The sequence below is a fragment of the Mus caroli genome, unplaced genomic scaffold, assembly GCF_978045245.1.
Source record: "Mus caroli unplaced genomic scaffold, Mus_caroli_1 scaffold_5, whole genome shotgun sequence".
NCBI classification, from domain to species: domain Eukaryota; kingdom Metazoa; phylum Chordata; class Mammalia; order Rodentia; family Muridae; genus Mus; species Mus caroli.
The window spans coordinates 59,214,444-59,239,678 of NW_028227260.1; the positions used below are offsets into that span (position 1 = coordinate 59,214,444).

The 25,235-nt window shown below is 38.0% G+C and overlaps 1 protein-coding gene across 1 annotated transcript in view; it reads right to left on the reverse strand.

Annotated features, from left to right (window-relative positions):
- LOC147004606 (transmembrane protein 182-like) overlaps positions 1-22,350 on the reverse strand; it is a 129,152-nt gene extending 106,802 nt beyond the window's left edge. Inside the window, exons 1-2 of the mRNA XM_085837622.1 lie at positions 22,195-22,350; positions 4,345-4,465 (exon numbers count right to left, since the gene is read on the reverse strand). Of these exons, the coding sequence (XP_085693748.1) occupies positions 4,345-4,465; positions 22,195-22,350 (277 nt within the window). The remainder of the gene's footprint in view (positions 1-4,344; positions 4,466-22,194) is intronic.
- Between the last annotated feature and the right edge of the window lie 2,885 nt (positions 22,351-25,235).

The window sequence follows — 25,235 nt, forward strand, 5'->3', positions numbered from 1 at the left end:
CAGAAATGAACCCACACACCAATAATCACTTGATCTCTGACAAAGAAGCCAAAACTGTCCAGTTGAAAAAAGACAATATTTTCAACAAATGCTGTTGGTTCAACTAGTAGTCAACATATAGAAGAATGCAAATTGACCCATTTTTATCTTCCTGTACAAAGCTCAAGTCCAAGCTCCACATATAACCAGATACACTGAATCTAATAGAAATCAAAGTGGGGAAAAGCCTCTAACACATGGGCACAGAAGAAATTTTCCTGAACAGAACACAAATGGCTTATGCTCTAAAATCAAGAATCAACAACTAGGCTCTCATAAAATTGCAAAGCTTCTGTAAGGCAAATGACACTTTCAATAGGACAAAACGGCAACCAACAGATTGGGAAAAAATCTTTACCAATCCTACATCTGACAGAGGGCTAATAGCAAATATACACAAAGAACTCAAGAAGTTAGATTACAGAGAACCAAATAACCATATCAAAAAATGGGGAACAGGGCTAAACAGAATTCTCTACTGAGGAAACTCAAATGTTAGAGAAGCACTTAAAGAAATGTTCAACATCCTTAGTCATCAGGGAAATGCAAATCAAAACAACCCCGAGATTCCACTTCACGCCAGTCAGCATGGCTAAGATCAAAAACTCAGGTGACAGCAGATGCTGTTAGGATGTGGAGAAAGAGGAACATTCTTCCATTGTTGGTGAGCTTGTAAGCTGGTACAACCACTCTGGAAATCAATTTTGTACAATTTTGAGGACCCAGCTATACCACTCCTGGGCAAGTACCCAGAAAAAGTTCCAAGTTTTAATAAGGAAACATGCTCCACTATATTCATAGCAGACTTATTTATAAAAGCCAGGAGTTGAAAAGAATCCAGATATCCCTCAACAGAGGAATGGATACAGAAAAAGTGTGACATTTACACAATGGAATACTAGTCAGCTATTAAAAACAATGACTTCACAAAATTCACAGGCAAATAGATTGATCTTAAAATTATCATCCTGAGTAACTCAGTCACAAAAGTACACACATTGTATGTACTCTCTGATAACTGGATATTAGGCAAATAATACAGCTCACAGACCACATAAAGCTCAAGAGGAAGAAAGACCAAAGAGTGGATGTTTCAGTCCTACTTAGAAGAGCAAACAAAATAATCAAGGGAAGTAGAGAGTGGGAAGGACTTGGGAGGAAGAGAAGAGGGACAGAAGAAAGAGAAGGGAAGAATCAGGTATGGAAGGAAATGGAGGAGATGTAGAGAGGGTTAGGAAATTTAACAGAGGTATGTAGCAATGGGGGATGGGGAACTGGGGGTAGCAACCAGAAAGTCACAGATGCCAGGAAAGCAAGAGGTTTCCAGGACCCCACATGGATGACTTTAGCTGAAATAACCCACAAACTGGAGGAAGAACTTGTAGGTGCCATATCCAGAAGTTAGGCATGGCCCCCATTTGATTGATGGTGCCACCCACCCATCTCCAATATTTTAACCCAGAATTTTTCCTGTCTAAAGGAATATGGGAATAAAGAGTGGAGCAGAGACTGAAGGAAAGGCCATCCATAGACTGCCCCACCTGGGGATCCATTGCAGATGCAGACACCAAACCCAGACACTATTTGGGATGCCAAGAAGTGCTTGCTGACAGGCACCTGATACAGCTGCCTCCTGAGAGGCTTTGCCAGGTCCTGACCAATACAGATGCAGATGCTCACAGCCAACCATCGGACTGAGCACAGGGACCCCAATGGAGGAAGGACTTAAGGAACTGAAGGGGCTTTATCTGGTATCAATAGGAGGGGAGGCTCTTGGTCCTGTGAAGGCTTGATGCCCCAGTGTAGAGGAATGCTAGCACTGTGAAGTGGGAATGGGTAGGTATGTGGAGGAGTACCCTCATATAGGCAGGGTAAGGGGGGTTGGGATAAGGAGTTTGAAGAGGGAAAACCAGGAAAGGGAATAACATTGGAAATGTAAATAAATAAAATATCCAATTTAAAAAGTCGGCCATCACTGGAAAGAGAGGCCCATTGGACTTGCAAACTTTATATGCCCCAGTACAGGGGAACTCCAGGGCCAAAAACTGGGAGTGGGTGGGTAGGGGCGTGGGGAGGAGGGTATGGGGGACTTTTGGGATAGCACTAGAAATGTAAATGAGGAAAAGACCTAATAAAAAATATTTTTAAAAAAAGTTGACACAAGCTGAAATTATCAGACAGGAAAGAACTTCAATTCACAAAACTGCCTCAGTAAGATCAGGCTGTAGGAAAGTCTGCAGAGCATTTTTTTTTTTGTAACTAATGATTGATGGGTGAGGGCCCAGCCTGTTGTGGGTGAGCCCACCATTGAAAAGGTGGTCCTTGATTCTATAAGAAAGCAGGCTGAGCAAGGCACAGAAAGAAATCTAGTAAGCAACACATCTATAGCTTTTGCATCAGTGCCTGCCTTCAGGTTCCTTCCCAGTTGGAGTTCCTGTTCTACTTGCTTCATTGATAGACTATGATATGGAAGTATAATCTGAGTAAATCCCTTCCTCTCCCTTCCCCCCCAAAACATAACCTGCTTTGTCTCAATTTCTTTTTTATTTCATTTATGCTGGCTACTTAAGGATTTTCCATTATCATCATAAACCATATCTGTACAAAATTTAGATTAAATGACTTGGCCAATTAGATTTCATCCTCTAATTTTATGTGCATAAGTTGCTTAAAACCTGTTATTATAGTTTCAGAAAATAATTTATTTTAACTGAACACCTACAAAGACACAAGTAGCTTGATGAATCCTTTTAGATCACTCCTAATGTAGTAATCAAAGGAATGTGCATAGCATTCTAGGAATTCTAAAGTATTACTACACATATTTTCAAACTTTAATTCCTAGGATTTAATCCTAGATCAGAAAAGATTATTGTCTAATCATTATTTGGTTATATATTGGATTTAAGCCTATTTTTGGAGTGATACTTCCCCTCTGTGTTGATATGTCTATATGCAATTGGAAATGTGTTAAAGTCTCTGCTGCTTCTTACTCCAGTTACTTCTTATTTAGTATAGGGCAACATGTACACAACATTCATCTTTAGAATGTACTGTACTCACAGGAGAGCTCTTACCCTAGATTATTTTCTTAAACTTCTTGTTTGTTAATTTGTTTATTCTTGGAAATTGTCAACCCCTTTCAAAATAGTTTGCTAAAATATATATGATGCTTGGCCATATTTCAACTATATAATTTACCTCGTCTAAACTCATTAACTATCATTACTTTGCTATGTAGCTTGATGGAAGGAAAGTATATCTAGACAAATAGAAAACCCAAGGATTTAATATGTATATCTTATCATGGTGTTACACATCAAATTAATGTTGGTAAAATTTGATAACAATCATGATGATAAGTTAACAATGGTTATATAACTTTACCATAGTAACAGAAAATTTCAAATCCAGAGTGACAATCTCTATTTCTGAAGTATAATATTATTTCAGCAGGGAATTGAAATCATGGTCAAAATTTTAAAGTACCAAAATTTAAAATAATTGATCATATATAAAACTGAAGACTCCAAAATTTGAATGTTTTTGTTGTGACTTAGTAAGTTAGATTTGCATGCAAAGCTACAACCAATCTTGAATGCAGATAATTTTTCAGTCTAGTTATAAATTAACTGCATTCTTACTCTTTAGTTTAATACATTAGCACTTAGTTGTTGTACTTGCTAGTTTTGTGTCAACTTGACACAGCTGGAGTTATCACAGAGAAAGGAGCTTCAATTGAGGAAATGCCTCCATGAGATCCAATTGTAAGGCATTTCCTTAATTAGTGATCAAGGGGGGAAAGGCCCCTTGTGGGTGGAGCCATCTCTGGACTGGTAGTCTTGGGTTCTATAAGAGAGCAGACTGAGCAAGCCAGGAGAAGCAAGCCAGTAAAGAACATCCCTCTATGGCCACTGCATCAGCTTCTGTTTCCTGACCTGCTTGAATTCCAGTCCTGACTTCCTTTGGTGATGAACAGAAGTATGGAAGTGTAAGCCAAATAAACCCTTTCCTCCCCAACTTGCTTCTTGGTCATGATGTTTGTGCAGGAATAGAAACCCTGACTAAGACAGTTGTTAAGCATTTGCTTAGCATGTATAAAGTGATGATGGGTTAAAGTCCAGGGCCATAAATGAACGGGGCAAACCATACACACATTAAAACAAAAAATAGTATTGCCTTCCAAATCTGAGAGTTTTATTGTATACATATATTGTTACTATAAAGCATCTCCTTCAATTTCTATGTAAGAGATTACTTTTGAAGCTGAGATAATACACACATCACAAGATATCTTATACTCACTAAACCAGTATCTCCAAACTGAAGTTTGTGGATCATCTCCAAAAAACCAGCACCGCCAGAAGAAGCCTTCATGATGGTAAATCACTGACATTTCTTCATTGTCTCTCATGTCTTCATCATACTATGAAATAAAATATTTAAAATATTCAATTATGGCCCTATACATGACTTGCTTTTGCACAAATTCTACAAAATACTGGAATATCACTTATGACAGGTTAAGAAATGCATTTTTGGAAATAGCTCTTCCGGTCTGACCAGCACCAGGGTAGCTAGGGCGCAGGGTTGGCTGACACCCACCAGCTGCCCATGACACCCACCACAGGATCTCAAGACTTCTGGTGAGTGGAACACAGCTTCTGTTCCAATCCAATTGCACAAGAGGCCTGAGACTGCATTAGTTAGGGAAGCAGAAAACCGGCCTGAGTAGGGCCACAAGCCTCTTCCGGTCTGACAACCAACGGGGTAGCTAGGGCACAGGGTCGGCTGACACCCGCCAGCTGCCCACGACACCCGCCACAAGATCTTGAGACTTCTGGTGAGTGGAACACAGCTTCTGCTCCAGTCCAATCGTGCAGGACCTGAGACTGCTTTGGTTAGGGAGGCAGAAAACCGGCCTGAGTAGGGCCACAAGCCTCTTCCGGTCTGACCAGCACCGGGGTAGCTAGGGCGCAGGGTCAGCTGACACCCACCAGCTACCCAGGACACCCAACACAGGATCTTAAGACTTCTGGTGAGTGGAACACTGCGTCTGCTCCAATCTTTAAACAGTGACAGCAATAACAACTAAACCCAGAGATAACCAGATGGCGAAAGGTAAACGTAAGAATCTTACTAACAGAAACCAAGACCACTCACCATCATCAGAACCCAGCACTCCCACTTCGCCCAGTCCAGGGCACCCCAACACACCGGAGAAGCTAGACCCGGATCTAAAAGCATATCTCATGATGATGGTAGAGGACATCAAGAAGGACTTTAATAACACACTTAAAGAAATACAGGAAAACACTGCTAAACAGGTAGAAGACATTAAAGAGGAAGCACAAAAATCCCTTAAAGAATTGCAGGAGAACATTGCTAAACAGGTAGAAGACATTAAAGAGGAAGCACAAAAATCCCTTAAAGAATTGCAGGAGAACACTGCTAAACAGGTAGAAGACATTAAAGAGGAAGCACAAAAATCCCTTAAAGAATTGCAGGAAAACCAGACCAAACAGGTGATGGAATTGAATAAAACCATCCAAGACCTAAAAAGGGAAGTAGAGACAATGAAGAAAACCCAAATTGAGGCAACGCTGGAGATAGAAACCCTAGGAAAGAAATCTGGAACCATAGATGTGAGCATCAGCAACAGAATACAAGAGATGGAAGAGAGAATCTCAGGTGCAGAAGACTCCATAGAGAACATCAGCATGGCAATCAAAGAAAATACAAAATCCAAAAAGATCCTAACTCAAAACATCCAGGAACTCCAGGACAAAATGAGAAGACCAAACCTACGGATAATAGGAGTAGATGAGAATGAAGATTTTCAACTAAAATGACTACCAAATATCTTCAACAAAATTATAGAAGAAAACTTCCCAAACCTAAAGAAAGAGATGCCCATGAACATACAAGAAGCTTACAGAACTCCAAATAGACTGGACCAGAAAAGAAATTCCTTCCGACACATAATAATCAGAACAACAAATGCACTAAATAAAGATAGAATACTAAAAGCAGAAAGGGAAAAATGTCAAGTAACATATAAAGGCAAGCCTATCAGAATTACACGGGATTTTTCACAGGAGACTATGAAAGCCAGAAGGGCCTGGACAGATGTTATACAGAAATTAAGAGAACACAATTTCAAGCCCAGGCTACTATATCCTGCCAAACTCTCAATTACCATAGATGGAGAAACCAAAGTATTCCACGACAAAACCAAATTCACACATTATCTTTACATGAATCCAGCCCTTCAAAGGATAATAACAGAAAAAAACCAATACAAGGAAGGAAACCGCGTCCAAGAAAAAGCAAGAAGGTAATCCCTCGACAAACCTAAAAGAAGACAGCCACAAGAACACCAAATCTAACAACAAAAATAAAAGGAAGGAACAATTACATCTCCCTAATATCTCTTAATATCAATGGACTCAAATCCCCAATAAAAAGACATAGACTAACAGACTGGCTACACAAACAAGACCCAACATTTTGCTGCTTACAGGAAACTCATCTCAGAGAAAAAGATAGACACTACCTCAGAATGAAAGGCTGGAAAACAATTTTTCAAGCAAATGGTAGGAAGAAACAAGCTGGAGTAGCCATTCTAATATCTGATAAGATTGACTTCCAACCCAAAGTCATCAAAAAAGACAAGGAAGGGCACTTCATTCTCATCAAAGGTAAATTCCTCCAAGAGGAACTATCAATTCTGAATATCTATGCTCCAAATACAAGGGCAGTCACATTCATTAAAGTTACTTTAGTAAAGTTCAAAGCACACTTTGCACCTTACACAATAATAGTGGGAGAAATCAACACACTACTTTCACCAATGGACAGATCATGGAAGCAGAAACTAAACAGGGACACAGTGAAACAAACAGAGGTTATGAAACAAATGAATCTGACAGATATCTACAGAACATTTTATCCTAAAACAAAAGGATATACCTTCTTCTCAGCACCTCACGGTACCTTCTCCAAAATTGACCACATAATTGGTCAAAAAACAAGCCTCACCATATACAAAAATATTGAAATTGTCCCATGCATCCTATCAGATCACCATGGACTAAGACTGATCTTCAATAACAAAATAAATAATAGAAAGCCAACACACACTTGGAAACTAAACAACACTCTTCTCAATGATACCTTGGTCAAGGAAGGAATAAAGAAAGAAATTAAGGACTTTCTGGAGTTTAATAAAAATGAAACCACACATAAACAAACTTATGGGACACATTGAAATCATTTCTAAGAGGAAAATTCATAGCTCGGAGTGCCTCCAAAAAGAAACTAGAGAGAGCACACATTAGCAGCTTGACAACACACCTAAAAGTTCTAGAACGAAAGGAAGCAAATTCACCCAAGAGGAATAGACGGCAAGAAATAATCAAACTCAGGGGTAAAATCAACCAAGTGCAAACAAGAAGAACAATTCAAAGAATGAACCAATCGAGGAGCTGGTTCTTTGAGAAAATCAACAAGATAGATAAACCCTTAGCCAGACTCACTAGAGGGCATAGGGAAAGTGTTCTAATTAACAAAATCAGAAATGAAAAGGGAGACATAACAACATATCTTGAAGAAATCCAAAACACCATCAGATCCTTCTACAAAAGGCTATACTCAACAAAACTGGAGAACCTGGATGAAATGGACAAGTTTCTAGACAGATACAAGGTACCAAAGTTAAATCAAGATCAGGATAATGATCTAAACAGTCCCATATTCCCTAAAGAAATAGAAGCAGTCATTAATAGTCTCCCAACCAAAAAAAGCCCAGGACCAGATGGGTTTAGTGCAGAGTTCTATCAAACCTTCAAAGAAGATCTAATCCCAGTTCTTCACAAACTATTCCACAAATAGTATCAGAAGGTACTCTATCCAACTCATTCTATGAACTCACAATTACTCTGATACCAAAACCACATAAAGACCCAACAAAGAGAGAGAACTTCAGACCAATTTCCCTTATGAATATTGATGCAAAAATCCTCAATAAAGTTCTTGCTAACCGAATTCAGAACACATCAAAACAATCATCCATCCTGACCAAGTAGGCTTCATCCCAGGGATGCAAGGATGGTTCAATATACGAAAATCCATCAATGTAATCCATTATATAAACAAACTCAAAGACAAAATCCACATGATCATCTCGTTAGATGCTGAAAAAGCATTTGACAAAATCCAACACCCATTCATGATAAAAGTCTTGGAAAGATCAGGAATTCAAGGCCCATACCTAACCATGATCAAAGCAATCTACAGCAAACCAGTAGCCAACATCAAAGTAAATGGTGAGAAGCTGGAAGCAATCCCACTAAAATCAGGGACTAGACAAGGCTGCCCACTCTCTCCCTACCTATTCAACATTGTACTTGAAGTCCTAGCCAGAGCAATTAGACAAAAAAAGGAGATCAAGGGGATACAAATCGGAAAAGAAGAAGTCAAAATATCGCTTTTTGCAGATGATATGATAGTATACATAAGTGACCCTAAAAATTCCACCAGAGAACTCCTAAGCCTGATAAATAGCTTCGGTGAAGTAGCTGGATATAAAATTAACTCAATCAAGTCAATGGCCTTTCTGTACACAAAGGATAAACAAGCAGAGAAGGAAATTAGGGAAACAACACCCTTCTCAATAGTCACAAACAATATAAAATACCTTGGCGTCACTCTAACTAAGGAAGTGAAAGATCTGTATGACAAGAACTTCAAGTCCCTGAAGAAAGAAATTAAAGAAGATCTCAGAAGATGGAAAGACCTCCCCTGCTCATGGATTGGCAGGATCAACATTGTAAAAATGGCTATCTTGCCAAAAGCAATCTACAGATTCAATGCAATCCCCATCAAAATTCCAACTCAATTCTTCAACGAATTAGAAAGGGCAATCTGCAAATTCATCTGGAATAACAAAAAACCTAGGATAGCAAAAACTCTTCTCAAGGATAAAAGAACCTCTGGTGGAATCACCATGCCTGACCTAAAGCTGTACTACAGAGCAATTGTGATAAAAACTGCACGGTACTGGTATAGTGACAGACAAGTAGACCAATGGAACAGAATTGAAGACCCTGAGATCAACCCACATACCTATGGTCACTTGATCTTTGACAAGGGAGCAAAAACCATCCAGTGGGAAAAAGACAGCATTTTCAACAAATGGTGCTGGCACAACTGGTGGTTATCATGTAAAAGAATGCGAATTGATCCATTCCTATCTCCTTGTACTAAGGTCAAAACTAAGTGGATTAAGGAACTCCACATAAAACCAGAGACACTGAAACTTATAGAGTAGAAAGTGGGGAAAAGCCTCGAAGATATGGGTACAGGGGAAAAAATCTTGAATAGAACAGCAAAGGCTTGTGCTGTAAGATCGAGAATCGATAAATGGGACCTCATAAAGTTGCAAAGCTTCTGCAAGGCAAAAGACACCGTCAATAAGACAAAAGGGCCACCAACAGATTGGGAAAGGATCTTTACCTATCCTAAATCAGATAGGGGACTAATATCCAATATATATAAAGAACTCAAGAAGGTGGACTCCAGAAAATCAAATAACCCCATTAAAAAATGGGGCTCAGAACTGAACAAAGAATTTTCACCTGAGGAATACCGAATGGCAGAGAAGCACCTGAAAAAATGTTCAACATCCTTAATCATCAGGGAAATGCAACTCAAAACAACCCTGAGATTCCACCTCACACCAGTCAGAATGGCTAAGATCAAAAATTCAGGTGACAGCAGATGCTGGCGAGGATGTGGAGAAAGAGGAACACTCCTTCATTGTTGGTGGGATTGCAAGCTGGTACAACCACTCTGGAAATCAGTTTGGCGGTTCCTCAGAAAACTGGACATAATACTACCAGAGTATCCAGCAATACCTCTCCTGTGCATATATCCAGAAGATGTTCCAACCGGTAAGAAGGACACATGCTCCACTATGTTCATAGTAGCCTTATTTATAATAGCCAGAAGCTGGAAAGAACCCAGATGCCCCTCAACAGAGGAATGGATACAGAAAATGTGGTACATTTACACAATGGAGTACTACTCAGCTATTAAAAGGAATGAATTTATGAAATTCCTAGGCAAATGGATGGATCTGGAGGGCATCATCCTGAGTGAGGTAACATATTCACAAAGGAACTCACACAATATGTACTCACTGATAAGTGGATATTAGCCCAAAAACTTAGGATACCCAAGATATAAGATTCAATTTGTTAAACGCATGAAACTCAAGAAGAACGAAGACCAAAGTGTTGACACTGTGCCCCTTCTTGGAATTGGGAACAAAACACCCATGGAAAGAGTTACAGAGATAAAGTTTGGAGCTGTGAAGAAAGGATGGACCATCTAAAGACTGCCATATCCAGGGATCCATCCCATAATCAGCTTCCAAACGCTGACACCATTGCATACACTAGCAAGATTTTGCTGAAAGGACCCAGATATAGCTATCTCTTGTGAGACAATGCCGGGGCCTAACAACACAGAAGTGGATGCTCACAGTCAGCTATTGTATGGATCACAGGGCCCCCAATGGAGAAGCTAGAGAAAGTACCCAAGGAGCTAAAGGAAACTGCAACCCCATAGGTGGAACATTATTATGAACTAACCAGTACCCCAGAGCTCTTGACTCTAGCTGCATTTGTATCAAAAAATGGCCTAGTCGGCCATCACTGGAAAGAGAGGCCCATTGGACTTGCCAACTTTATATGCCCCAGTACAGGGGAATGCCAGGGCTAAGGGGTGGGGGTGGGTGGGTGGGGGACTGGGGGGGAGTGTATTGGGGACTTTTTGGATAGCATTGGAAATGTAATTGAGGAAAATACCTAATTAAAAAAAATAAAGAAAAAAAATAAAAAGGTGAAATAAAGATCTTTAAGTCAATACTAAAAAAATAAAAAATAAATAAAAATAAATGCATTTTTTAGAATAAGCTTCTTGCATTTTGTTTAATCCAGTGTGTATTTCTAATGTGTACAACCAAAGATCTTGATGACTTGAATATTCTAATTCATTTTGTTTTGGTAGGTCCTATGATTCTGTCATTTTGAATGAGCATATAAGTAATATCTTCCCTGGTAGTTAATAGACATTAATTTGAATTGTAAGGATATTTCTTTAATGAGAAAACAGGAAAGGTTTAGTATTTTTAATGTTTTGTGAGATGTTAATGAATGATATTTATACATGTTTATAAACGATATTTATACAAGCATTATGTCTGAGCTTTTCGAAATATTAAATGATGAAGAAGGTTTGTATAAGGAGTATGATAGGGCAAGACAAGGGTAGGGGGAGGGATAACTAATACTGAGGATAATTTAAAAAGCCATGTGGAAACAACTATTGTATAAATGTCCTATAGCCACATGTCTGCTTGTATACACACACACACACACACACACACACACACACACACATGAGTGTAAATTGGTGACTGGATGTTACCTGAAAGCTCCCTCCCTGTTGATTAGCTTTCATAATCCCAGAAATCATAAATGATACATGGAAGAAAGACCTTAACCAGCAGTGCCAGCTATAAGTAGTCATAACAACTGGACTTGAAAGAAATTCCCATTAGTAGACTAGTGGCATTAATATGGTGCAGGTAAGTAACTGCTCTCTGATTGAATTTAAGGCCTAATCCACAGAAGTAAATGCATGCCTGATACTATAAATCTGGCCAACACCCATGACTGGGGATCTCATCCATTATTGCTATTCTTTACATAACTGACTTAGTATCAAACTTATTTCTAAATAATTCTCTAGCTCCATATTAATAAATTAGTTTAATTCTCAGTCCTCATCAAAAAAAGTATCTATATACTAGATTGTGACTAACCTGGAGGCTCACAACTGGTCAAAGTAAAGAGAATAAGTGTCTTGGGAGTGCTCCACTATAAATGAGATCTATATCACACCCCACCCCACAAGACTTAGGAAACTTTGCAGAAGAGTAATCAAACGATTTTAAACACAATAAATACATAGAGCAGGGTTGGGTTGGAGCAGTGTCTTCCAGAAATTACAAGGCCTGTGCACTAAAAGACCCATGTGGTTTCTTGTATAGATTTCAGTTAGTCAACATTCTGTCATATATAAGATATGAATAAATTAGCTGTCACACACCCCCAGCTGAGGAACTATTCACAGTTGACGACTGTTACTGGTGGGGAGAGTTAGTTTCCTTTAGGGGTATGGTCTCTGATATATTGATCATGCTTCGCTGGATATCCCTATATGCATGCATACATGGGTAACAAAATTTAACCTTGGTGAGTCACTTAGAAAAAAGAGGACCCATAGTTTGGGCTGAAAACATTAGTAGAGTCATACAGAAGGAGTTGAAGAGAGAAAGGTGAGTACATATGACAGAAATACATTGTTATGAATGCAAGTCTCTTTGATTAGTTGTGTAGCATAAGAAAAGCATGTAAGCAGAAATAGTCAAGGAATATGAGATAAAGTATTAGCAACAACTCAACATTTTCCTCTGTGTTTTAATGTATGCCTATTTTAAAAGATTATAGTATATTATGAGGACAAGATAAAAATATATGTAATATCATACTTTTACATTGTTCTTTGCTTATTCCACATAGCTAAAATATAGTTTTTCCTATGTAATTTTATATCAGATAACATAAACAAATCTACTATGCTCTAATAATTTACTATTTTTAATTCATTACTTTTATCAGTTTTTATTTGTAGGCAATACAACAATATTGTTACTATTACTCTCAACATGGAAATACTACAGAGAATGTCCAGAGCAATAAGTAACAACATCATCCATAAAGGTATTTTCTTTATTCAAACATGAGCTTACTAATTAAATTTCTTGATGGTGACTATATCAGTATTTGTAAGAAATTTTCTCTTGAATTTAAATGAATCATGATGAAGTGTATGCCTCGAAAATACAAACTCATTTTCTTTCTAATTGTTAAGTGTGTATACTTTGATGACTTACAAATATACTGTTATAAAGAGAGAAGAAACATTAAGTAATTAACAGACTTACTAGTAATTACTTCTTGTTTATGGACCATTCAATCTAGAGCTGATATTTGTTTTGTCTATACACACTGGCAATGCAAAATATATCCCAAAGTAATACAATAATGAATAAATGATTAGTAGAGCACTAGACTATGACAGAAGAAATTCTAAACTTTGGTTGTTTCTTAGTTTCAAGTTCTATGAGTTTAGGCATGTCCTTTGCCCTTTTGAGCACCAATACCTTCTATGGTAAAATCCATTCAGTAACTATAACTGATACCAGCTACATTTTAGTCTATGTACTATATGCTGTAAATGCCAAATGGATTTTGCAAGCAATACTATAATCGTAATGTGATTTTAAAAATAGTGAGATGTTTTCCCTGGTCCTTGTTGCTGGGGCAGACTTTTAGATGGTCTGCTCCCTTGAAGACACCATATTCTGATCCATCCTAGAGAACCCGATGCACACAGCAGTTGATAACACGCTGCACTCAGAGCAGTGAAGCAGTTGAGGAGCCTCTGCACTCAGAGCAGTTGAGGATAAGCTGTACTTGGACCACTTGGACAACACCTTGACTATTCCACTGAAGATCCAAGAGTCTGAAGGCCTCCCAGGAGATCTACTGCTGCCAGGGCACAGATAAGCAGCTTCTCTGAACCTGTGAAGAGCTCCTAGTTGAAAGGCCCCACAGGTGGTCTCAAACAGCCAGGGGCACAGACTGGGAGACCTGAAGCAACCCAGGGACAAAAGAAGCAGACTCCAGAAAGTTACCCAGACCAACAAACACCAGGGATATCCAGATAGCAAAAGGCAAGGCCTTACGCAACAGAAGTCAAAATTTGTGGGCATCATTAGAACCCAGTTCTCCCACCACAGCTAGCCCTGAATAGACCAATACACCTGAAAATCAGGAATATGTCCTAAAATCCTATCTCATGAACATAATAGTGTCCTTTAAGGAGGATATCATTAACTCACTGAAAGAAATACAGGAAAGCACAGGTAAAGAGATGAAGGAATTGAATAAAGCAATCCAAGACCTAAAATTGGAAGTAGAAACAATAAAGAAAACACAAATGAAGGCAAGCCTGGAAACAGAAAAACTAGGAAAGAGGTCAGGAATTACAGATGTAAGTATTACCAACAAAATGCAAGAGATAGAAGATAAAATCTCAGGTGTAGAAGATACATTAGAAGAAATTGACACAACTGTCAAAGAAAATTCAAAATATAAAAACTCCTAACCCAAAGCATCCAAGAAATTCAGAACACAATGAGAAGACAAAATCTAAGAATAATCAGAAGAGAGGAGAATGAAGATATCCAGCTCAAAGGACCTGAAAATGTCTTCAAAAAAATCATAGAAGAAAACTTTCCCAACCTTATAGAAAGAGATAGACATAAAGGTACAAGAAGCCTATACAACATCAAATAAATGTGACCAGAAAAGAAAATCTTCTCATCATGTAATTATCAAAACACTAAATGCACAGAACAGAAAAAGAATATTAAAAGCTGCAATGGAAAAAGGCCAAGTAACATACAAAGGTAGACCTATCAGAATTATACCAGACTTTTCAACAGAGACTATGAAAGGCAGAAGAGCCTGGTAAGAGGTCATGTAGACTCTAAGAGAACACAAATGCCAGCCCAGGGTACTATACCCAACAAAACTCTCAATCAACATAGATGGAGAAACCAAAATATTCCAGAACAAAATCAAATATTCAAACAGTATCTATCTACCTACCCAGGCTTACAAAGTATCCTGGAAGGAAAACTCCAACACAAGGAAGGTACCTACACCAAAGAAAGGACAAGATATTAAACATCTCAAAACAAAGACAAAAGCAGAGAGTCACAAGCACATAAAGCCACCTACAAATACAAACATATCAGGAACCAACAGTCTTCTCTCTTTAATATCTCTCAATATTAATTGACTCAACTCACCTATAATAAGACATAACCTAACAGACTGGATATGCAAACAAGAACCAGCATTTTGCTGAATACAAGAAACACACCTCAACAACAAAGTCGGGCACTATTTCATAGTAAAAGAATGGAAAAAGGTCTTCCAAGCAAATGGTCCCAGGAAAAAGCAGGAGTTTCCATCCTAATATACAATAAAATGGACTTTCAACCAAACATTATCAAGCATAATAAAGGACACTTCACATTCATCAAGGGAAAAAATCCACCAAGACAAAATCTCCATTCTGAACATCTATGCCCCAAATGCAAGAGCACCAAAATTCATAAAAGAAACTTTACTAAAGCTCAAAACACACATTGAACCCCACACAATAATAGTGGGAGATTTCAAAACCCCACTCTCACCAATTGACAGGTCATTGAAACAGAAACTAAACAGACACAGTGAAACTAAGAGAGGTTATGAACCAAAGAGATTTATCAGATATCTACAGAATATTTCACCCTAAAACAAAAGAATACACCTTCTTCTCAGAACCTCATAGTATCTTCTCCAAAATCGATCAGTCACAAAACAATCCACAACCAATACAAGAAGTTTGAAATAGTACCATGCATCCAATCAGACCACCATGGCCTAGTGCTTGTCTTCAATAACAGCAAAAACTACCCAAAGCTCACATATAAGTGGAAACTGAACAACTCTTTACTCAATGATAACTTGATCAGGGAAGAAATAAAGAAAGAAATTAAAGACTTCCTGGAATTTAATGAAAATATTAACACATCATACCCAAACTTGTGGGACACAATGAAAGCAGTGCTAAGAGGAAAGTTCATAGCACTAAGTGTTCTGCTAAAGAATCTAGAGAGATCTTACACTTAACAACTTAACAGCACACCTGAGAGCACTAGAACAAAAAGAAGCAAACTCACCCAAGAGTAGGAAGGAAATAGTCAAACTCAAATGGAACCAAAGAAAACAATATAAAAAAAATCAACAAAACCAGAAGCTGGTTCTTTGAGAGAATCAAGAAGACAGATAAACCCCTAGCCAAACTAACTAAAGTGCCTAGAATCAGTATACAAAATTTAAAAGTCAGAAATGAAAAGGGAGACATAAAAACAGAAACAGGGGGCTGGTGAGATGGCTCAGTGGGTAAGAGCACCCAACTGCTCTTCCAAAGGTCCAGAGTTCAAATCCCAGCAACCACATGGTGGCTCACAACCATCTGTAATGAGATCTGACTCCCTCTTCTGGACTGTCTGAAGACAGCTACAGTGTATTTACATATAATAAATAAATAAATCTAAAAAAAAAAAAAGAAAAAAAAAACAGAAACAGGAAATTCAAAAAAATCATCATATCCTACTATAAAAGCCTATACTAAAAAATATGGAAAATCTAGATGAAATGGATGGTTTTCTAGACAGATGCCACATACAAAAGTCAAATCAAGAGCAGGTAAACTATCTAAACAGGCCCATATTGCACAAGAAAATAAAAGTCATTAAAAACCTCCCAACCAAAAAAAGTCCATGGCCAAATGGATTTAGTGCAGAATTCTACCAAACCTACAAAGAAGGCCTGATCCCAATTTTCCTCTTATAATTCCATAAAATAGAAAGAGAAGGAACAGTACCTAACTCGTTATTTTTTCTTTTTTTTTAAATTAGACATTTTCTTCATTTACATTTCAAATGCTATCCTCACATTTTCTGTATTAATTCCTCTGTTGAGGGACATCTGGGTTCTTTCCAGCTTCTGGCTATAATAAATAAGGCTGTTATGAACATAGTGGAGCATGTGTCCTTATTACAAGTTGGAACATCTTCTGGGTATATGCCCAGGAGAGATATTTTCCCCTTTCCTAGTTTCCTCTCAGAAAATCCCCTCTCCCCCTGCTCCCCAACCCACACACTCCTGCTTCCTGACTCTGGCATGCCCCTATCCTGGGGCATATAATCTTCTCAATATCAAGGGCCTCTCCTCCCATTGATGGCCAAGTATGCCATCTTCTACATATTCAGTTAGAGAAACAAACTCTTGGGGAGAGGTTCCTGGTTAGTTCATATTGTTGTTCCTCCTATAGGGTTGCAGACCCCTTCAGCTCCTTGGGTACTTTCTCTAGCTCCTTCACTGGGGAGCCTGTGTTCCATCCAATAGATGACTATGAGCATCTATTTCTGTATTTGCCAGGCACTGGCATAGCCTTACAGGAGACAGCTACATCAGTGTTCTGTCAGCAAAATCATGTTGGCATATACAATAGTGTCTGGGTTTGGTGGTTGTTTATGGGATGGATCCCTGGTTGGGGCAGTCTCTGGATGGTCCTTCCTTCAGTTTCAGCTCCGAACATTCAATGAAGCCACAATTACACTTATAACCACCCAAGGATCCCGCCAAAAAGAACTTCAGAACAATCTCACTTATAAATATTGATGCAAAAAATACTCAATAAAATTCTTGCAAACCAAATTCAAGAACACATCAAAACCATCATTCACCACAATCAAGTAAGCTTCATCCAAGGGATTCAAGTTTGGTTTAATATATGAAAATCCATTAATGTAATCCAATATATAAACTAACTCAAAGAGAAAAAATCACATGATTATCCCCTTAGATGGAGAAAAAGCATTTGACAAAATACAACACACTGTCATGTGAAAAGTATTGGAGAGATCAGGAATTCAAGGCCCATGCCTAAACATAATAAAAGCAATTTACTGCAAACCAACAGCCAATATCAAATTAAATGGAGACATACTTGAAGCAATCCCACTGAAATCAGGGACAAGACAAGGATGCCCACTCTCCCCATATCTCTTCAGTATTGCATTCAACGTGTTATCTAGAACAATATGGCAACAAAAAGAGAACAAGGGGAAACAAATTGGTAAAGAAGAAATAAAGATACCACTATTTTGAAGTGATATGATAGTATACATAAGTGACCCCCAAAATTCTACCAAAGAACTTCTCCAGCTCATAAACAACTTCAGCAAAATAGCCATATATAAAATTAATTCAAAAAAATCAGTAGCCTTCATTTATACAAATGATAAACAGGCTGAGAAAAACCTAGGAAAACATCTCCCTTCACAATAGCCACAAATAATATAAAATATTTTGGAGTAACCCTAAACAAACAAGTGAAAGACCTGTATGACAATAATTTCAAGTATCTCATGAAAGAAATTGAAGAGGATATCAAAAAATGGAGAGATCTCCCATGCTCATGAATTGGCAGAATGAACATAATAAAATGGCCATCTATAGATTCAATGAAATCCCCAAAAAAATCCCAACATAATTCTTCAAAGAAAAGGAAAGAGCAATTCTCAAATTCATCTGGAAAGGCAAAAAAAACAGAATAGCAGAAACAATTCTTAACAATAAAAGAACAGCTGGAATAATCACCATCTATAACCTCAAGCTTTACTAAAGACCAATAGTGATAAAAACTGCATGGTCTTGGTACAGATACAGACATGTTGATCAATCACTGGAATAGAATTGAAGACCCAGCCATAAAACCACACCCTTATTGGTCACTTGATCTTTGTCAAAGATGCCAAAAATATACAGTGGAACAAAGAAAACATCTTCAATAAATGGTGGTGGTATAACTGGCTGTCTGTATAGAAGAATGGAAATAGACCCATTCTTGTCACCTGGTACAAAGCTCAAGTCCAAGTGGATCAAGGACCTCAACATAAAACCAGATACACTGAATCTAATAGAAGAGAAATTGGGAAAGATCCTTGAACTCATTGGCACAGGTGGAAATTTCCAATACAGAACTACAGTGGCTCATTATCTAAGATCAAGAATTGATCACTGGGACCTCATAAAACTGGAAAGCTTCTGTAAGACAAAGGACATAGTCAATAAGACAAATCTGCAACCTACAGATTGGGAAAAAACTTCACTAATCCCACATCCGATAGAGGGTGAATATCCAAAATATATGAAGAACTCAAGAAATTAATCACCAAAAAACCAAGCAACCCTATCAAAAATGGGATATAGAACTAAACCAAGAATCCACAACTGAGGAATAATGAATGGATAAGAAGCACCTAGAGAAATGTTCAAAATCATTATTAATCAGACAAATGCAAATCAAAATGACCCTGAGATTCTACCTTTACACCATTCAGAATGGCTAAGATCAAAACCTCAGGTGACAACACATGTTGAAGAGGATGTGGAGAAAGAGGAACACTCCTCGATTGCTGGTGGGATTGCAAACTGGTACACAGCTCTGAAAATCAATCTGGAGTTTCTTCAGAAAAATTGGAAATAGATCTACCTGAAGATCCCAGCTATACCACTCTTGGGAATATAACCAAAAGATGCCCCAGCATGCCACAAGGGCCAGTGTTCAACTGAGATCATAGCGGCCTTATTTGTGATAGCCAGTAACTGGAAACAACCTAGATATCCCACGACAAAAGAATGGATACAGAAAATGTAGTTCATTATACAATGGATTATTACTCAGCTATTAATAACGAGGACATCCTGAGTTTTGCAAGCAAATGGATAGCACTAGAAAATTTCATCCTGAGTGAGGTAACAGACCCAAAAGGACAAGCATGGTATGTACTCACTAATAAGTGGATATTAGCAAAAAATTACAAAATACCCAAGATACAGTCCTCAGAACTGAAAAAGTTCAACAAGCTGAAGTGCCCAAATGAGGATGACTCAGTCCCACTTGGGAGGGTGAAGAAGGCAATCACAAGTGGGGAGAGAGGGAGGGACTTAGGACAGAAAGTGGGAAAGTGAAAGGGGGTGGGGGAGAGGGGAACCTGATCTGGTATTGGGTGAGGGAAAAGGACTGAAGCCCTGAGGACTAGCAGAAAGAAGGGAAACAATCAACCTCAGGAGATAGGAGGTTGGGGAAACCCTCCAGAATACACTAGAGTCCTGGGAGGCAAGAGATTCTCAGGACTCAAAGGGAGGAACCTTAGATGAAATGCCAAATAATAGGGAGAGGAACTTATAGAGCCTACCTCCAGCTGGAACACAGGATATCAAGTGAGGGATGTGGTTGTCATCCCACAGTCACAACTCTGATTCATAATTGTTCCTATCAGAAAGAATTACAGGAATAGAAATGGAGAGGAGCCTGAGGAAAAAAATGTCCAGTGACAGTGTGATCCAGCTCAAGGTGAGGTCCCAAGGACTGACACAGACGCTATGGAATGCTCAGAAAAAGGGACCTATCATGATTGCCCTCCAAAAGACCCACCAAGCAGCTGAAAAAGTCAGATGCAGATATGTGCACCCAACCAATGGACAGAAACAGCTAACCCCTGTTATTGAAATAGGGAAGGTTGAAAGAAGCTGAGAAGAAGGGGGATCCTGTGGGAGGACCAGCAGTCTCAATTAATCTGGACCCCTGAGATCTCTCAAAAACTGGACCACCAAACAGATTGCATACACCAGCTGATATGAGGCCCCCAACATACATAGAGTAGAGTCTTTCTGGGTCTGTGTTCATTCATAGATGTTTCACCTAACCCTCAAGAGACTAGATGCCCCAGGGGCTTTAGAGGTCAGATGTTGTGGGTGGTGGGGATATCCACGTGGAGACAAAGGGGTGGGTAGGAGTAATGGGATGTGGAACAGCCAGAGGGTAGACAGAGTGGGGGGGGGATAAAATATGGAGTGTAAAATAATTAATTAATTTTAAAATTTCAAGAAAAAAGTGAGATAAATGATATCAAATACTTGTAGCACTAGTTGATTTCAAATATGATAACCAGTTATGAATTTCTATTTGGCATCTGCAGACGTTGCTCAGGGCTGTCAATCACTGTTTCCTGAGGAATATGAGCAAATTGTATCTAATCACAGTTTAAAGGGAATATATGGAAGCCTAGATAATATTCTATAAGAGAAACCAGGAGTGTGTCTCTCATCCCACCAAAAATGTCTCTCAAGTTAAATAATTCATCATTTAATAATGAATCCACCATTAAAAATGTATTTACTTAGAGTCAGCCATAGAAGCTTACATTTGCAATTAAAATACTTATGGAGATAGAGGAAAAAAGATCACAAGTTTGATACTAGCCTGGGTTGTAATGTGAGACTATATTTCATAAAACAAGAAGCAAGCAAATAAAAGTAAATGTATCCCAGGATCTCTTTAGAAAGAATATACCCTTAGAAATGGTTTCACCTTAAAAGTAATTCACATTGAAAAATCAGTAAGTCTTCTGTAACATTAATCCTAAAATCCTTTAATAATGATAGATATGATTGTGATGAGTGTGTACTAACTATAAATTCCAGAAATGGATGATCTTTGAAAAGTAAAGTCATACAAAAACAAAGAATGGTAGCAATGGAGGTCAAACTGAATTTTTTTTTAGTAACCAGGTCTGGTATTAAAACATTCCTTATCCACACCACTTCGTAGTGAGTCATACTTGGTTTAGGTTTTTCTTTCTGTTTGTTTGTTTGTTTGCTTGCTTGTTTTTGTAGTTTTTTTTTTCTTTACTGGAGAACTGCTTCAAATAGTAAATGCATCTTCGATATGAAGACATTCCAAGAAAAATAAACCAGGTTAACCGTGGTTGATGAGCGGTTTTATAATATAATTGTATGTTAATTTTCTGAAATATAAGTTGGAGCAAAGCTTTTGACTCCACTGTAAACTTCTCAATAAAATAGCCTTTCAGAGCAGACTACAGTTACAGAATAGCAGTGAAAATGACATATGTCAGGCCTGAAGTGAAAATATTTCCTTCTGAGCACTCATCTGGGAAAATATCTTTTAAATCTATGAACTGGACCAAACTTTTGAGTTGTTTTCTCCCTCAAATTTCTACATTACTTTTAAGAAGTAAAATGATTTAAAAGTCAGAAGAAGGACATTTTTTTACAAACTAACCAACCAAAGTAACATGTTTTAATATGAGAACAAACCTGTAACAATATCCATTCAACCGAGATTCCTTGCTTCCCAGGTTTCATATCTACTTTGTCTGAATCAGCTTAGAACAAAAACCATTAAAATTAAAAATAAACATTAAGAAAATAAAACCCTCTAATATGTAGGTTTTTCAAATTATGACTTTCCTTTAATGGGTAACTAAAGTCCCACAATTTTTAAAGAATACATTAGATTTCTGGTTACCTCTTCTTCAATATCCAAAGTTCCATTGTTAGAATCAAAAGTTCCACAAGTCTCTGTTGCAAGTAACCAATATTCAGTTCCAAATGCTACCAAAAACAGAACAACGCCAATAGCACCAACAATTCCCGCCACAAGAGCAATGGTTCCAATCTTCATGATAGAAGTACTATGTTCTTTGCTAAAATTGCATGCAGAAGAAGCACTGAAGTGAGCAGTTGCTAAGCACAGCCTGTGGGTCTCAATAGAAGTCACTATTTTAAGACTGGGATTAGCATCTTTTTGTGGTTGGTCTAGGTTTCACCAGGCTGTGGGAGAAGAGCTATTAAAAGCAGATGACCTGGTTCAATTAAGCCAATGGTGTATCTAACACAAATCTTCCCCCCTCTCACACACAGATAAGCATATACAGACAGACCAGTTCCATACAATAATTAACAATAGATAAATGAAAGTAAGCCAGCAACTTCTACTCTAAGTGAAATTAGTGAAATCTATAAATAAGCATTTACGCTGAGGGAAGATCAGAGATTGTAATGATTACCTGGGAAATTCTAATAAACATCACTTAGTAATAAATGTGTACAAATAACTATATAATATATAGTATAAAACACAGTACAAACATATTGGCTTTGAAGACTCATCACTACATCTATGAACACAACTCTGTACTAATGGAAGGAAAACTTTAAATTTAACTGTTAAAGAAAAGATTACAATTTCTCCTCTAATAGCTATAATTCTTTAACTATAAGTTGATGTAAGAACTAAAGTATGCAGGTATTAAGAAAGATATATAATCAAATTATTATTTATTTATTCATTCATTTTTTAATTGTATTTGGAAAACAGTTCCAGAATGTGAGATCAGAGCTCCTCTTTATTAACAGGGATAGACAAGTGAGTGGACAGAATGTTGTAATATTAAGAATGATCTGCATAGTTATCTGGAGTTTGAATCTGTATAGTTATCTGCAGTTTGAGTCTCACTTATTCCACATACTAGATTGTGGCTTTGAACAAGCCTCTAAATTACAGTCTCTGTACTATTAAAATACTGATAGAATAATGCCTCTCATAAATTTCTGACTAAGGTATGAATCAAATAATAACTGGCATATGATAAGCAAATAATAAGTCTTTTTAAAATCTTCATATGAAAAATTTCTATGCTGATTATCATAAAAGGAAGCATTGCATATTTCATCTGTTTTTATGGTACCTATTATTGATTAGAAAAAAAGTTGTACAATATGCATCAAATAAAATATTACAGAACATATCGTAAAATAATTATCATTAGCAAGATAAAAAATAGAAATTGAATTATTTATTATGCCGAGTAACATGTGACCACTTCTGGGAACTAGAATGTTATATAGGATGTCCTACCTGAGCTGGATCCCAATTCGGGCCTATCACTGGACCTCCTTTTCCTCAGGCTCTTCTCCATTTTTTGTTCCTGCAATTTCTTCAGAAAGGAACAATTCTGTGTCAAAGTATTTGACAATGGGATGGCAACCCTATCCCTTCACTTGTTGCCCTGTCTTTATACTGGAGGTGGACTCTACAAGTTCCCTCTCTCTTCTAAGGTCCCCTTTGAGTCCTGACAGTCTCTCACCTCCCAGGTCTCTGGTACATTCTAGAGGGTCCCTCTAACCTCCTACCTCCTGAGGATGCCCATTCCACTTATTTCTTCTGGCCCTCAGGACTTCAGTTCTGTTCCCCCTCTCCCCCCATCTCCCTTCATGGCCTGACACTAATACTGATGCTATGGTGTGCTTACAAACAACAAACTGTGGCCTATCCTGACTACCCTTGGAAAGGTCCAACAAACAGTGAAAAGAGCCAGATGCAGATATTTGCACCCAACCAATGGACAGAGGCTGCTGACCCCTGTTGTTGAATTAGGGAAAAGTTGGAAGAAGTTAAGGAGGAGGGTGACTCTATAGGAAGACCAGCAATCTCAATTAACCTGGATCCAAAGGATCTCTTAAGACACTGGACCAACAACCAGGCAGCATATACCAGCTGATATGAGGCCCTCAACACACACACAGCAGGGGACTGCAGGGTCTGGACTCAGTCAGAGAAGGTGCACCTAACCCTTGAGAGATTTGGGACCCCAAGGAGTTGGGGAGGCCTGGTTTGGTGATAGAGGTGGGGACATTCTCTTGGAGTAGGGGACGGGGAAGAGGGGTGGAATGTGGAGCAGTCTGAGGGTGGAGCAGGAGATGGATAAAGTCTGGACTATAAAAGAAGATTAAAAAATAAATAAAAAAGAAAAAATTTTCATTTACCTTAAGTGAATTAAAAAAATAAAGAACTAGTACCTCTGATTATTTATAGAGAGATGGAGAGAGAGGAAAAGAGAGACAGAGTCAGAGAGGAAGCACAGAAATGAGATATAGAGGTTCAAAGAATGTTACAGCAGCTCAGAGAACCAAAGAATATGAAGGATTTAGACAGGTGGCAGAGTAGAGATTGAAAGACATGTGCAGCTGTCCCAGGAAGACAGGCGTTGTCCAAATGCCCCAGGAGACTTACTATCTAACTTCAATTCCTCATATCATATGAAGAATGCAAACTTTTCCCAAAATTTCCAGACTAGCCATCTAAAAGCATTTTCTTTAAGTGAAAAACAGTTAGGAAAGCCATGTATGAAAAGAAAAAAAAATCAAAATCACCTTCAATTAGGAAAGTCGGCTTCTATTTTTCAGGCCAAGAAAGATCCTTATTGTCATTAAACTAAAAGCATATTACAGAGTCTTGTGAAAATTTTTCTGGTAAGGAAATTTATCATTTTCATTATTTCTTAGTATATACTCATGCTACTTTTAGAGGCCTCTGGTCAAAGTAAATGAACAGAGCACTAGATTCTTAAAGAAATAGAATATGTGGAGATGAGGATGTGCTGCTACGTGGAAATTACTCAACCCTTTTTATTAAAGAAACAACTTATATCAGTAAGAGAGGCAGAACTGGAGATTCAAGAGTGGTATGGATCACACTGATGTGAGTAGCCTGATCTGCCATCTGAG